This window comes from Pongo pygmaeus, chromosome 8 (assembly GCF_028885625.2).
Source record: "Pongo pygmaeus isolate AG05252 chromosome 8, NHGRI_mPonPyg2-v2.0_pri, whole genome shotgun sequence".
Lineage (NCBI taxonomy): Eukaryota > Metazoa > Chordata > Mammalia > Primates > Hominidae > Pongo > Pongo pygmaeus.
In genome coordinates this window covers 137,757,257-137,772,372 of record NC_072381.2, presented here as the reverse complement: position 1 = coordinate 137,772,372, position 15,116 = coordinate 137,757,257, and the positions used below count along the sequence as shown (strand labels likewise).

Here is a 15,116-nt window from a genome sequence, read left to right as displayed (position 1 = left end):
AAGTCGAAGGGACTGGTGTTTGCATTTCTGCTTTTGGGGACCCGGATGTCTGGTTATGACCTAGGCACCAGTCACTGAGCACTGGCTGTGTGCCTGGAAAAGTCGGGGCAAAGCGAGAGCCAAGGCGGCTTGGTCTCCTAGAGGCTGAGTCTTGGAGGGGGAGGGCAGACCCTGCCAGCAATTGCTCTTGTCCTCTGGGGCTCCAGGCCCCCTCCCAGCATCTGGTGCCAGGTGTGTGCTGCTGTCCAGATGCCACAGGGGATGAAGTGGCTGACTTCATTGCCTCTGCCCCCACGCAGGGGTGTGAGGTCCTAGCATCATCCAAGGACCAAGTCAAGCTCCCAGGCCTCTGCCTCGAGTGGGTTGGTGGGATGTCCTGGGGACTCCAGGGATTGTGACAGATTCCAGGGCAGAAACAGGGCAGATTTCCCAACTCACCTTCCCACTTTCTGCTCTTTCTAGAGATGTCAAGCCTGACAACATTCTCCTGGATGAGAGAGGTGTGTGGGGCTGGGTGTGGGCAGCCCAGGTGGGTGGTGGCAGGGATGGGCCTGTCAGGGGATCCTGCACGCAAGGATGTGTCTCTGGTCCTGGGACAGCCACACCTGGCCCCTCTCTGCACAGGACATGCACACCTGACCGACTTCAACATCGCCACCATCATCAAGGACGGGGAGCGGGCGACGGCGTTAGCAGGCACCAAGCCGTACATGGGTGAGCCCGAGCTGGGGTCCCAGATGGGAGCTGGCTTCCTCCAGGTGGGAAGGACAAGACCTCGGTGGCTTCTCTGTCCCACCCTGGAGGCAGCCTGATCTCGGGATGTGGCCTCAAGGTGCCGGCCCTGTGCCCACGGGTCCGGGCTGTGACCCCATGGCAGCTGTTGTTCCTTCTTTCTGTCGGAAAGCTCCGGAGATCTTCCACTCTTTTGTCAACGGCGGGACCGGCTACTCCTTTGAGGTGGACTGGTGGTCGGTGGGGGTGATGGCCTATGAGCTGCTGCGAGGATGGGTATGGACCCCCTGCAGCCCCCGAGCTTGGCCGCCAGGCCCCTGCCCTCTGCCCCCACCAGTGCCGGGGAGGGGGTGGCTGCCCCCAGTGCCCAGGTGCCCAGGGATGTCTCCACTCTGTCTGAGGAGTCACGCTTTTATCAAAGTGTGCAGTTGGTGGTGGAATGCCTGAGCAGGAGGAGGAAGGACAGACTCACTGTGGTTTCCCGGGGCTGCTGCTGGGGCCTGCAAGCCGGCCTCTGTGGGGGTGGACAAGGCTGAGAACTGGCCAGCCGGGGTGCTGCCTCAGAACTTTCCACAAAAAGTTTCTTTTGGGGCCCTGTGCTCTCACCCTTGTGGCTATGGCGAGGCCAGTCCTGGAGACCGGGAGGCTGGGGGTCCTCTTGTGGACCGTACCCCTCAGCCCTGCACAGGACCCCACCTCTGAGGAAGCCAGCTCCCTCCTGGCCCTCTGAGGCTGATCTACCTGGACCCAGGCCCCCCGGGATCCCAGCCAGATGGGCGCAGCAGCTATGGTGCAGGACCCCGGTGCAAGCTTTATCTAACCCAGGCTCCTCCGCGGCAGGTGGAGGCCAGGCTGTGCTCAGAGCTGTGCTTGCACTTGGGGTGGGGGGAGGGGGTCCTCTTAGGGCGATGGCACCTGTGTCTGGCATTGTTCTGGGTGTCCTGGGGGCCAGGAGGACCTGCCCAGCACTGCCTCCCTGTCTCCAGAGGCCCTACGACATCCACTCCAGCAACGCCGTCGAGTCCCTGGTGCAGCTGTTCAGCACCGTGAGCGTCCAGTATGTCCCCACGTGGTCCAAGGAGATGGTGGCCTTGCTGCGGAAGGTGAGTCCCCATCCCTGAGCCTCCTCACCCACCGAGCACCCACCTCCCTCCCTCACTCACCTGCGGCTCGGGGCACCCCCTCCAGTGCACACTTAGTGCCGCTTCCTGGCAGGCACAGCCCCTTCACTGCAACCTGTGTGGGCCTCTGCAGATGGCAGCCCCAAGCCCCAGGAAGCAAGCTGGTGGCAGGCTCTGTGGCCATCTCATGGCGAGCCCTACCAGGTCACTGGTGTCCTGGTGATCCCCTGAGCTGTGTCCCCAGGCACCCTCACAGCAGGCTGTGCACCCGCCCTGCCGGTCACCACAGAGGAGCCCTGAGCCAGGTCCCCTTGTCCCACGTATTGGAAGGAGGGTGTGGGGTGGCCGGGTTCAAGCCCATGCTGTCTCCAGGACCCTTTGCCCCAGTGCCTCCTGGGGAAGGTGGGCAGCCACTGCCCACTGCAGACGCCTCTCAGGGGACATCAGCCTGGCAGGGACACGGGCAGGGGTGTGGCCATCAGTAGTGCCTCCCAGTTGTGATCTGGTACTAGGCCGGGGCTGTGCCTTGACTGGGCTGCACGGCTCCCCATTCAGAGCCTCGCATTAACACCATAGGGGGTTCGGAGTCAGAGCCAGGCCCAGGCAGGACAGGGAGGGGAGCGAGTGTGCCGCAAGGGCCCAGCTGCCTCCCAGCTCCCATGTCTCGGGCAGGTAGAGCCTCCTGCCCTGGAATTGTAGCCAAGCAGCCTAAAGCCTTAGGGAGGCCTTGCCTGCTGGGGCCTCTCCCCAGCCCCGAGAGCCTCTTAACTCTGCTGTAGCCCCACGAAGCTCAGCCACACCTGCCCAGGTGGCTCACAAGGTGGCACTGGGCTAGAGAGGGCCTGCGTGGGGACCGGGGATGACCCACACGCCCAAGCCCAGGCCTGGGAAACCTCGCACGGGGTCTGGGTCTGCGGCATTTTCCCTGGAAAGGCGGGAGGTGCCAGCGCTGGGATCTTGCTTCCCAGGCCACGCACGGCTGCCCCGGGCTCACCTGGCCTGTGGAGGTCCCATGATTCGGTGAAGGAAGCGGCTCTGGGATAGTTACTGTGAGGCCAGCCACATGCGGAGTGTTAGCCGCTAGCCAGGCCTCCGCTGCCACCTCCTGGCAAATCCCGGCAGAGCCTTCTCTGCAGATCCCTCTGCTGTCCTCTGGCGCCAGGGGTTTAGGTGGCAGCACTCAGAGCAGGCGTCCCTTGGGCCACATGCTGAGCCAGCGGCGGTGCTTTGCCTGAGGTCGACCGTCGGCACCACCCTTCCTCACGTGGTCCTGAGGTTCCTGAATTCCGAACCTCAGGCCTGGCGGGACCCTCCTCAGGGTGCCCTGGCCTGGGGGTAGCGGGCTATTCCGTGCCTGGTGGGCTGTGGGCCCTGGGCCCTCTGACTCATGCCTGGTTGCAGCTCCTCACTGTGAACCCCGAGCACCGGCTCTCCAGCCTCCAGGACGTGCGGGCAGCCCCGGCGCTGGCCGGCGTGCTGTGGGACCACCTGAGCGAGAAGAGGGTGGAGCCGGGCTTCGTGCCCAACGTAAGCCTGTGGGCAGCTCAGGTGGGGGGCCCTGGGGATGGACATGGCGTCATCCACGGGCCGGGGCTCAGCACCCATCCCTCTGTAGAAAGGCCGTCTGCACTGCGACCCCACCTTTGAGCTGGAGGAGATGATCCTGGAGTCCAGGCCCCTGCACAAGAAGAAGAAGCGCCTGGCCAAGAACAAGTCCCGGGACAACAGCAGGGACAGCTCCCAGTCCGTGAGTGCCGGGGCAGGCTCAGGGCGCGGCGGCGGGCTGGGCTTGGGGCTCCTCTCCACCACCGACCAAGGCGTGCAGGGACCCCTGGCAGCCCACACATCTCGGAAGTCCAGCAGATCGTTTCCTGAAGTCCTGAGAAGGCCAGAGACCTCCCTTCTGCCTTTCCCAGCCCCCACCTCGCTCCTTATGAAGCAGGTGGGCAGGGACAACCAGGGCTGGGGTTATGAGTGCACGGGGACAGCCATATGAAGCTCTCACACTCACCCAGGTGTGTCGGCATCAGTTGTGTGTGTGGGGACAGCCACGTGAAGCCCTTACACTCGCCCAGGTGCGTCGGCATCAGGTGTGTGTGTGGGGACAGCCACGTGAAGCTCTCACACTCGCCCAGGTGTGTCGGCATCAGTTGTGTGTGTGGGGACAGCCACGTGAAGCCCTCACACTTGTCCAGGTGTGCTGACTTTGGTTGTGTGTGTGGGGATGGCCACGTGAAGCCCTCACACTTGCCCAGGTGCGTCGGCATCAGATGTGTGTGCCGGGACAGCCATGTGAAACCCTCACAGTCGCCCAGGTGTGTTGATGTCAGTTGTGTGTGCAGGGATGGCCACGTGAAGCCCTCACACTCGCCCAGGTGTGCTGGCTTTGGTTGTGTGTGCAGGGACGGCCACATGAAGCCCTCACAGTCGCCCGGGTATGTCAGTGTCAGTTGTGTGTGTGGGGACTGCCACGTGAAGCCCTCACACTCGCCCAGGTGTGTCAGTGTCAGTTGTGTGTGCAGGGATGGCCACATGAAGCCCTCACACTCGCCCAGGTGCATCGATGTCAGTTGTGTGTGTGGGGATGGCCACGTGAAGCCCTCACACTCGCCCAGGTGCATCGATGTCAGTTGTGAGTGCGGGGATGGCCACGTGAAGCCCTCACACTTGCCCAGGTGCATCGATGTCAGTTGTGAGTGCGGGGATGGCCACGTGAAGCCCTCACACTCGCCCAGGTGCATCGATGTCAGTTGTGAGTGCGGGGATGGCCACGTGAAGCCCTCACACTCGCCCAGGTGCATCGATGTCAGTTGTGAGTGCGGGGATGGCCACGTGAAGCCCTCACACTCACCCAGGTGCGTTGATGTCAGTTGTGAGTGTGTGCCAGGATGGCCACGTGAAGCCCTCACACTCGCCCAGGTGCGTTGACATCAGTTGTGTGTGCAGGGATGGCCACGTGAAGCCCTCACACTTGCCGAGGTGCGTCGGCATCAGGTGTGTGTGCCAGGACAGCCATGTGAAGCCCTCACACTCGCCCAGGTGTGCTGGATTTGGTTGTGTGTGTGCGGGGACGGCCACGTGAAGCCCTCATGCTCACCCAGGCATGCTGGTATTCTGGGGCTGCCAGGACAGGTGACCACGATTCAGGTGGATGAAGAACAGCAGTGCATCTCTCTGAGACGGATCTGGGTCATAACGAAGTGGTCTCCTGCACAGCTGGCTGTGCGTGAACTACTCTGTCTCCTGCAGCTCCCCTGTCTTGATAATTGGCTCTGTCTAGGCAGCGGGTAAGGCGAACCCCTGGGCAGTTATGTGATGATCTCATAGTTTCTGTAAACCGGAAGTCCAGGTATGGTGCAGCTCTGTTTCTTGCTTCGGGGTCTCACAAGAGTGTGAGCTAATATTGACTGAGGTCATGGTCTCAGCTCTGTTCCCTGCTTCCAGGTCTCAGCAGAGTGTGAACTAATATTGTCTGAGGTCGTGGCCTTGTCAGGTGCAGCTCTGTTCCCTGCTTCTGGGTCTCACCAGAGTGTGAGCTAATACTGACTGAGGTCGTGGCCTCATCAGGGATTTGATGGGTGCTGTGGTTGAAATGTTTCCCCTAAAACTCATGTTGGAATTTGCTTCCTATTGTGGTGGTGGTAGAGATGGGACTTTTGGGGGCTGATGGGGCCATGTAGGTTCTTCCAGCATGAGTGGGGTTAATGCTGTTGTAGAAGGGTGACTTCAGTCCTCTTTTGAGTCTTTGATCCTCTGCCATGTGAGGACGTGGTGTTCCCAATGTGGACGTGGTTCGTGTTCCGTGTGAACGTGATAGTCACAATAGAGCATCAATAGGCTCCCTTTTAATCAGCAGATTTAAAAAGAAATGTGTTGTCTCATGGCTTGGAGGCCTGAGTCCAAAGTTAAGATGTCAGCAAAGCCGTGCCCCCTCTGAAGGCTCTCCGGGGAGGAAAACCAGTCCTTGCCCCTCTACCCTCCGGTAGAGGCTGCCTTGGCCTAGATGCATCCCCCCAGCCCCTGCTTTGCTGCCGCGTGGGGTCTGCATGTATGTGCGTCTCCATCTCCTCCCCTCTTCTCATAAGGACACCAGGCATTGGATATAGGGCCCACCCTGATCCGGTATGGCCCCATCTTATCTTGATGATATCTGCAAAGACCTCACTTCCAAATGAGGTCACATTCACAGGTACCCAGGATTAGAACTTGAGTGTGTCATTTTTGGGGACACAGTTTGGCCCATACTACCAGGATGTGGCTGATATTCACCAAGGAGTAGCTACGGTTGTATGTTGATGTCGGGGTGACAGTGATGACCCTGGGTCCCTTGGTGGTCCGCTTGCCCCGTGTCTGCCTGAGCCTGTGGTGGATGTTCTGGGAAACTCTCATGCCTCAGCCCCCGTGCAGCCTCCTCAGACCTGGTGGGCCCTGTGTTGCTTCTGGGCAGAACACGGGTGTCAGTCCCCTCCTCACCATGATGTGGGGGGCAGGGGTGGGGTCATGTCCTGGGTGCCCTGATTTTGGGGGGAACACAGCCCCCCAGTGGGTCGGGCTCCCATCCTCGCCCCTCTTCCAGGACTGCTGCCAGCAGCCCCGGGTGTCCTCAGGCAGAATTGCCGGTGGAGAGCTGCGGTCTGCCAGGTGGCCACTGTGAGGCTCTGTCGAGAACCACAGGATGGTTGGAAGGTTCTCGGGGTTGGGGGGTTCTTTGGCATTCCCCCCATCAGATATTTAAGTTTCCCCTACCACAGCGTGTCCGGAGCCAGGGCTCTGGGTGTAGAAACAGGCCCAGGATGGGGTGTAGGAGCCCTCATGGGAGACTCAGGGATGGACAGTGTGCAGAGCCCAGCTGGCCATGCTGAGCTCCCAGGAGGCTCTGGCTGGGAACAGGTGAGGCCAGGCACCTGTGAGCGGGAGGAGCTCGGCTTTGTCTTGGGTTGGTTGTGGGGAGATGTTTTGGCTTGAGGGTAGGAGGTGTTCTGAAAGGAAAGCATCACTCCAAAAAAAAGTCCCACTGTTAACCTTGAGGCTGAGAGAGGTTTTTGGAAACGGCTTTATTTTGATACAATTCACATTCCTTCACATTCCATACAATATACAGTGCACCCATGTAAAGCATATAATTCCATGGTTTTTAATGTAGTCACAGGGCTGTGAATCCTCTACCACAATCTGATTTTAGAACCTTTTCATGTAATGTAAGAGAAAGACCCCACCTATTAGCAGTCACGCCCCATTCCCCTCTTCTCCCCTCCCCTGGCAGCCACGAAGCTACTTTCTGTCTCTGTAGGGTTGCCTGTTGTGGGCATTTCATGGAAGTGGAGTTACACACTATGTGGTCTTTGTAGCTGGCTTCTTTCACTTCGCAGGATGCTTTTGAGGCCCGTCCACGTTGTAGCCTGTCAGTGCTTCATTCCTGTTGATGGCTGAGTAATATTCCACATATATATCACCTTTCCTTTATCCAGTCATCAGTTAATGAGTATTTGTTCTTTCCACTTGTTAACATTTTTCATTATTATGAATAATGCTTCTGTGAACGTTCACATACAAGTCTTTGTGTAGATATGTACTTTTATTTTTGGGGAGCACATACCTAGGCATGAACCCACTGGGTCATGTGTGACTCTGTGCTTCATGTTTGGAGGAAACGCCTACCCTTTTCTACAGCAGGTGTGCCATTTTATGCCCCTACCAGCAGTGTGTGAGGGTTCTAATTTCTCCATATACTTACCAAGTCCTGTAATTGTCTGGTTTATTTTTTAAAAAATCATAGGTATCTTTTTTTTTTTTTTTTTTTGAGATGGAGTCTTGCTCTTTCGCCCAGGCCAGAGTGCAGTGGTGCTATCTCGGCTCACTGCAAGCTCCGCCTCCCGGGTTCATGCCATTCTCCTGCCTCAGCCTCCCCAGTAGCTGGAACTACAGGCGACCGCCACCGCGCCCGGCTAATTCTTTGTATTTTTAGTAGAGACAGGGTTTCACTGTGTTCGCCAGGATGGTCTCGATCTCCTGACCTCGTGATCCGCCCACCTCGGCCTCCCAAAGTGCTGGGATTACAGGCGTGAGCCACTGCGCCCGGCCCAATCATAGGTATCTTAGTGTGCAGTGATTGTGTGGTTATGGTTTGCATTTCTCTGATTATATTGAACATCTTTTGAGGTGTTTTATCAGGCATTGTGTCTAGAGAAATGTCTATCCAAATGTTTTAAGATTTTTATTGTCTTTTTTTAGTCTACTCTGACAATGTATTTTAATTGGCATATTTTATTGTACTTTATTTTTTTTTAGAGACAGGGTCTTGCTTTATTACCAAAACTGGAGTGCAGTGGTGCAATGATAGCTCCCTTTAGCCTTGACTTCCTGGGCTCAAGTGGTCCTCCTGCCCCAGCTGCCAGAATAGATGGAAGTGTGGGTGTGCACCACCACACCTGGCTCATTTGAAAAAAATTTTGCTGTAGAGACAGGGTCTCACTATGTTGTCCAGGTTGGTCTCAAACTCTTGGAGTCCTCCCACCTCAGCCTCCCAAAATGCTGGGATTATAGATGTGAGCCACTGTGCCTGACCTAATTGGTGTATTTTAGACCATTCACATTTAAAGTGACCAGGGAGGCTGAGGCAAGAGGACTGCTTGAGTCCAGGAGTTTGAGACCAGCCTGGGCAACAAGGTGAGACCCATCTGTATTAGTCTATTTTCACACTTCTAATAAAGGCATACCTGAGTCTGGGTAATTTATACAGGAAAAAGGTTTAATGGATTTACAGTTCCACATGGCTGGGGAGGCCTCACAGTCGTGGAAGGCAAGGAGGAGCAAGTCACGTCTTATGTGGATGGCGGCAGGCAAAGAGAGAGCTTGTGCAGGGAAACTTTTGTTTTTAAAACCATCAGATCTCATGAGACTCATTCACTATCATGACAACAGCACAGGAAAGACCCGCCCCCATAATTCAATCACCTCCCACCGGGTTCCTCCCACAACACGTGGGAATTGTGGCAGTCACAATTCAAGCTGAGATTGGGGTGGGGACACAGCCCCTCCCAAATCTCATGTCCTCACATTTCAGAACCAATCATGCCTTCCCAACAGTCCCCCATAGTCTTATTTCAGCATTAACTCAAAAGTCCACAGTCCAATGTCTCATCTGAGACAAAGTAAGTCCCTTCTGCCTATGAGTCTGTAAAATCAAAAGCAAGTGACTTCCTAGATAAAATAGGGGTACAGGCATTGGGTAAATACAGCCATTCCAAATGGGAGAAATTGGCTAAAACAAAGAGGCGACAGGCCCCATGCAAGTCTGAAATCCAGCAGGGCTGTCAAATATTAAAGCTTCAAAATGAACATCTTTGACTCTTATCTCTCACATCCAGGTCATGCTGGTGCAAGAGTTGGGTTTCCATGGTCTTAGGCAGCTCTGCCGTTGTGGCTCCGCAGGGTACAGCCTTCCTCCCGGCTGCTTTTGTGGGCTGGCATTGAGTGTCTGTAGCTTTTCCAGGTGCATGGTGCAAGCTGTTGGTAGATATACCATTCTGGGGTCTAGAGGATGGTGGCCCTCTTCTCAGAGCTCCACTAGGCAGTGCCCCAGTGGGGACTTTGTGTAGGGACACCAACCCCACATTTCCCTTCTGCATTGCCCTAGCAGAGGTTCTCCATAAAGGCCCCACCCCTGCAACAAACTTCTGCCTGTCCAGGCAGGACATCTAGGTATTTCCATACATCCTCTGAAATGTAGGCAGAGGCTCCCAAACCTCAATTCTTGACTTCTGTGCACCCACGGGCTCAGCACCACATGGAAGCTGCCACAGCTTGGGGCTTGTACTCTCTGAAGCCACGGCCTGAGCTGTACCTTGGCCCCTTTCAGTCATAGCTGGAGTGGCTGGGATGCAGGGCAGCAAGTCCCTAGACTGCACACAGCAGAGGGACCCTGGACCTAGCCCATGAAACCATTTTTCCTCTGAGTCTGTGATGGTAGGGGCTGCCGCAAAGGTCTGTGGCACGCCCTGGAGACATTTTCCCCATTGTTTTGGTGATTAATATTCAGTTCCTTGTTACTTATGCAAATTTCTCCTCAGAAAATGGGGTTTTCTTTTTTTTTTCCTTTTTTTTTTTTTTTTTTTTTTGAGACAGTCTTGCTCTGTCACCCAGGCTGGAGTGCAGTGGTGCAATGACAGCTCATTGCCACTGCAACCTCTGCTTCCTGAGTTCAAGTGATTCTCCTGTCTCAGCCTCCCAAGTAGCTGGGATTACAGGCACGCACCACCACACCCAGCTAATTTTTGTATTTTTAGTAGAGACAGGGTTTCGCCATGTTGGCCAGGCTGGTCTTGAACTCCTGACCTCAGGTGATCTGCCTGCCTTAACCTCCCAAAGTGCTAGGATTACAGGCATGAGCCACCGTGCCCAGCCAGGAGTTTCTTTTCTATTGCATTGTCAGGTTGCAAATTTTTTGAACTTTTATGCTGTTTCCTTTTTAAAATGGAATGCCTTTAACAGCACCCAAGTCACCTCTTGAATGCTTTGCTGCTTAGAAATTTCTTCTGCCACATACTCTAAATCATCTCTCTCAAATTCAGAGTTCCACAAATCTCTAGGGCAGGGGCAAAATGCTGCCAGTCTCTTTGCTTAAAGCATAACAAGAGCCACCTTTGCTCCAGTTCCCAACAAGTTCCTCATCTCCATCTGAGACCAACTCAGCCTGGACTTCATTGTCCATATCATTATCAGCATTTTGGTCAAAGCCATTCAACAAGTCTCTAGGAAGTTCCAAACTTTCCCACATTTTCCTGTCTTCTTCTGAGCCCTCCAGACGGTTCCAGCCTCTACTTATTACCGAGTTCTGAAAAGTTGCTTCCACATTTTCGGGTATCATTTCAGCAGCGCCCTACTTTACTGGTACCAATTTACTGTATTAGTCTGTTTTCATGCTGCTAATAAAGACATATCCGAGACTGGGTAATTTATACAGGAAAAAGGTTTAATGGACTTACAGTTCCACATGGCTGGGGAGGCCTCACAATCATGGCGGAAGGCAAGGAGGAGCAAGTCACATCTTACATGGATGGCAGAGAGAGCTTGTGCAGGGAAACTTTTGTTTTTAAAACCATCAGATCTCATGAGACTCATTCACTATCATGACAACAGCACAGGAAAGACCCGCCCCCATAATTCAATCACCTCCCACCGGGTTCCTCCCACGACACGTGGGAATTGTGGGAGTCACAATTCAAGCTGAGATTGGGGTGGGGAGACAGCCAAACCTTATCACCAGCTCTATAAAAGACTTAAAAAAATTAGCCAGGGGTAACAGTGTATGCCTGTAGTTCCATCGACTTGAGAGGCTGAGGTGAGAGGATTGCTTGAGTCCAGGAGTTTGAGACCAGGCTGGGCAACATGGCGAGACCCTGTCTCTACAAAAAAAAAATTATCTGGGTGTGGTGGGATACACCTGTGATACCAGCTACGCAGGAGGCTGAGGCAGTAGGATCGCTTGAGCCCAGGAGTTCAAGGCTGCAGTGAGCTATGATCATGCCCCTGCACTCCAGCCTGGGCAACAGAGAGACACGCTGTCTTGTAAATAAATAAGTGGTAATTTATATAGTTCAATATGATATCTACCTTATTTGTAACTGTAGTCTATTTATTGTTCTTCCTTTTTCCCTATTTTTCTGCCTTTTCTGGTTTTAATTAAGCATTTTATATTATTCTAGTTTATCTCCTCTCCTAGCCTGTTTAATTATACTTCTTCTTGAAATATTTTTAGTGGTTGGCCTGGACATTGCAGTATACCTTTACCATACAGTCTACCTTCACCTGACACTGCCCCCTCATGTGCAGTGGGATGCCTTGTGACGGCACCTCTCATGCATTCCTCCTGTTCCTGATGACATTGCTGTCATTCCTTTCATTTATCTGTATGCTATAATTGCTCATTACGTTGCTACTACTGTTATTTTAAACAGTTATCTTTTGGATCAATTAAGAAAAATTAAAAATTTCATTTTACCTTTATTCATTCCTCCTCTAAAGTGCTTCCTTTCTTTATGTAGACCCAAGTTGCTGAACTAAATCATTTTCCTTTCCCCTGAAGAACTTTGTTTAACATGTCTTATAGGGTGGGTCTAACAGAGATGAATTCCTTCCCTTTTTGTTTGTCCAAAAAAGTCTTTTCTTTCACCTTTAAAGAATAATTTCACTGGATATAGAATTCTAGATTGGTAGGTTTTTTACTTTCAACACTTTAAATATTTCACTCCACTCTCTTCTTGCTTATGTGATTTCTAACAGGCAGTCTGCTCTAATTCTTTTTCTGTAAGTAGAATTCCTTCCCATCCCCCACCCCCAGCTCATTTCAAGATTTTCTCTGTCTTTGGTTTTCTGCAATTTGAATAATGATATGCCTAGGTACAGATTTTTTTTTAATATTCATTCTGCTTGGTGTTCTCTGAGCTTCTTGGATCTGTGGTTTGGTGTCTGTCATTAATTTCAGAAAATTCCCAGTCATTATTATTTCAAATATTCTGTTCTCTTTCTCTTCTCCTGCTGGAAATCCAATTATGCATATGTGGTGCCGTTTGAAATTGTCCCACAGCTCTTGGATATTCTGTTCATTTTTTTTCACTCTTTTTTTTTCTCTTTGCATTTCAGTTTGAGAAGTTTCTGTTGACATTTCTTCAAGCTCATAGATCCTTCCTCATCTGGATCCAGTCTGCTGAGGAACCATCAAAGGCATCCTCATTTCTGTTACAGTGTTTTCTATTTCCAGCGTTTCCTTTTGATCCCTCCTTGGAGTTTCCATCTCTCTACTTACATTGCCCATCCGTTCCCCATCTGTTCTTGCCTGCTTTTCCCTTGGACCCCTTACCATATTAATCACAGTTATTTCAAATTTCCTGTTTGATAATTCCAACATGGATGCCATATCTGGATCCATTCTAATGTGTGCATTGTCTCTTCACACTCTATTTTTTTCCTTAAGACCTTGTAGTCTGCCTTGTAGTGTTTGTTGAAAGCTGGACATGATGTATCTGGTAATAAGAGCTGAAGTGGATGGGCCTTTAGTGTGAGGTTTATGTAATTTGGCCAGGTTTGGGGCAGGGTTTAATGTCTGCTGTAGCTGTGGGTACCAGAGGCTTCACATTTGTTTTCATTTCCCGGGTTGCCCTTGGGCTTCCCTAAATTCTCCTCCTCAGAGAGAGTCTGCGTCTTGTGGCCCTCTCTGCTGGAATCCCTGTCACACTGCGGAGGCCCTGTGGGTGTGTTGGGAAGATGGCGGGGAGGGAACTGTTCCACAGTCTGTGACCAAATCTCAGTCTTGGGGGCCTGTGCCCCTTCACGGTTGTTGATCTGCTTTTCCCCTCCCCTTAGGTGAGACAGGCTAAAGCAGGGTACAGGCTGAAAAACAGTCTTCCCCTCAAGTGAGATAAGCCTTTCCTTTGGAGAGCAAATTCCATTTGCTGTGGAGAATGCTCTGGGTGTATTTCACAGCGGTGACTGTCCCCATCCCATGCCAGAGCCGGGAAGGGATCATCCTTGGCTTCATTAAGACCTGGCAGGGTTCCTGGAGGGGAAACCCACAAAAGGTTGGGGGCCCCATAAGACCGCAGCTGCAGGAGTTCTGCACACGGCCCCAGCCGTTCCCCGGAGCTGCCCGGGAGGTGTTCCTGCAGCTCCTGCACCATCAGTTCTGTTCCAGGCCAGCGGGTCTCAGCTGTGACTCTGCTCCCCTGTCTCTCCAGACTTGGGGGTCGTGGCAGTGCTTTGACCTCAGCTCTCTGATGGGTCCAGGAAAAGTCATTGATTTTCATTAGTTCAGCATTTTTCCTGTTGCAGGGATGGGAATGAGGCCTTCCGCGTTGTTTGCGGCGGAGCAGAAGCCAGAAGTCCTTGCTCGTCTCTGTGTTTCTTCGTAGGAGTCAAGTCTTTGCTCATCTTTGTGTTTCTTCGTAGGAGTCATGTCTTTTATTTCCTGGACGCAGGTGTCTGGTCAGACAGGTGACTGGCAGGTGTTTCCTCCTGTTCTGTGGGCTGTCTTTTCTCTTTCTTGAGAGCATCATTTGCAGCAGGGAAGTCTTGGACCTTGACATTGTCCAGTGTGGCTGTCTCCTCCTCAGCTGCTGTGTTTTGTCGAAGGATCCATCACCTCAGCTAAGGCCACAGGGATTTACTCGCACACTTTCTTCTAAGTATTGTATAGTTTCAGCTTTTGCATTTAGCTGCGTGATTAATTTTTATGAACAATGTCAGGTGAGGGTCCAGCTTCATTCTCCCATTGGTGAATATCTGACTGTCCCAACACCATTTGCTGAAAAGACGATTCTTTCCCCCATTGAATTGCTTTTGACATCACACCTTGTTTTTTGACTTGCCATTTTATTCCATTGGTCCAGATGTCTGCCCTGCGCCGGGACCGCACCATCTTGATAACTGTAGCTTTATAGCAAGCTTTCAAATCAGGATCTGTGAATCCCCCAATTTTGTTCTTTTTGGACATTATTTGACTATTCTGGGTCCCTTGCATTTCCACTGAATGCTGAGGGGTTTGACAGTTGCACCTGAGCTGCCAAGCAGGTTTGTGATGGTGTTAGGGACTGAAGCCTGGTCCATTTCCCAGGCCCCTCATCACTGTGGGTGACATCTGGGGTCCGATGCTGTGTCTCAGCATGTGTGGAGGCACCACGGGTGCCCTGAGATGGGGATTCCTGGTCGAGTTACTCAGAAAGCACATCCAGGAGAGACCCCTGCCCCCTGCTCCCCCCGGGATGGGAGATGCCAGCAGAGCTTGGCTTTCCAGCAGAAATCTGGAAACCCTGTGGGGAGCGGCTTTGCACTTCAGGGGACCCTGGAGCGTCACCTGTGACTCAAGAGGTCCCTGCCCTGAGGGAGCTGGTCTCTCAAATGCCCACACCAGTCAGTCATGGGCGAAGCGCCCCTCTGTGGCCTCCTGGCTGTGTGTGTGCTGGCAAAGGGCTCCAGCCACCCAAGGAGGACGCAGGGGCCGTCAGAGGAAGAGCAGGGCAGATCCAGGCCAGGCAGAGACCCCGCCATGGTGTCCTGCTGGCAGCGCTCCACGCACCTTGGGAAGGGAGTCCCTGTGGAAAGGGGTCGTGGTTGCACATCTCGGTGACACAGCCCGGCTCAGGCGCCGCTCAGAGCCACCTCTTCCTGATGGTTCTGGAGCAGCTCCTCAGGCTTCTGGTGGCCTCTGCCTAGGAAAACGTGGCTGTGGATGTTGTAGGATGACCAACAGCCCCTGCTGCTGGGCTGCAC

General features: G+C 53.2%; 1 protein-coding gene across 3 annotated transcripts in view; it reads left to right on the top strand.

The window, feature by feature from the left end:
- The window catches only part of STK32C (serine/threonine kinase 32C), a 102,734-nt gene that overhangs the window by 83,711 nt on the left and 3,907 nt on the right, over nucleotides 1–15,116 (top strand). For all 3 annotated transcript variants that reach the window (XM_054503354.2, XM_054503357.2, XM_063670415.1), the window contains 6 exons: nucleotides 463–500; nucleotides 625–714; nucleotides 905–1,008; nucleotides 1,719–1,835; nucleotides 3,255–3,380; nucleotides 3,469–3,600. In XM_054503354.2, the coding sequence (XP_054359329.1) occupies nucleotides 463–500; nucleotides 625–714; nucleotides 905–1,008; nucleotides 1,719–1,835; nucleotides 3,255–3,380; nucleotides 3,469–3,600 (607 nt within the window). The remainder of the gene's footprint in view (nucleotides 1–462; nucleotides 501–624; nucleotides 715–904; nucleotides 1,009–1,718; nucleotides 1,836–3,254; nucleotides 3,381–3,468; nucleotides 3,601–15,116) is intronic.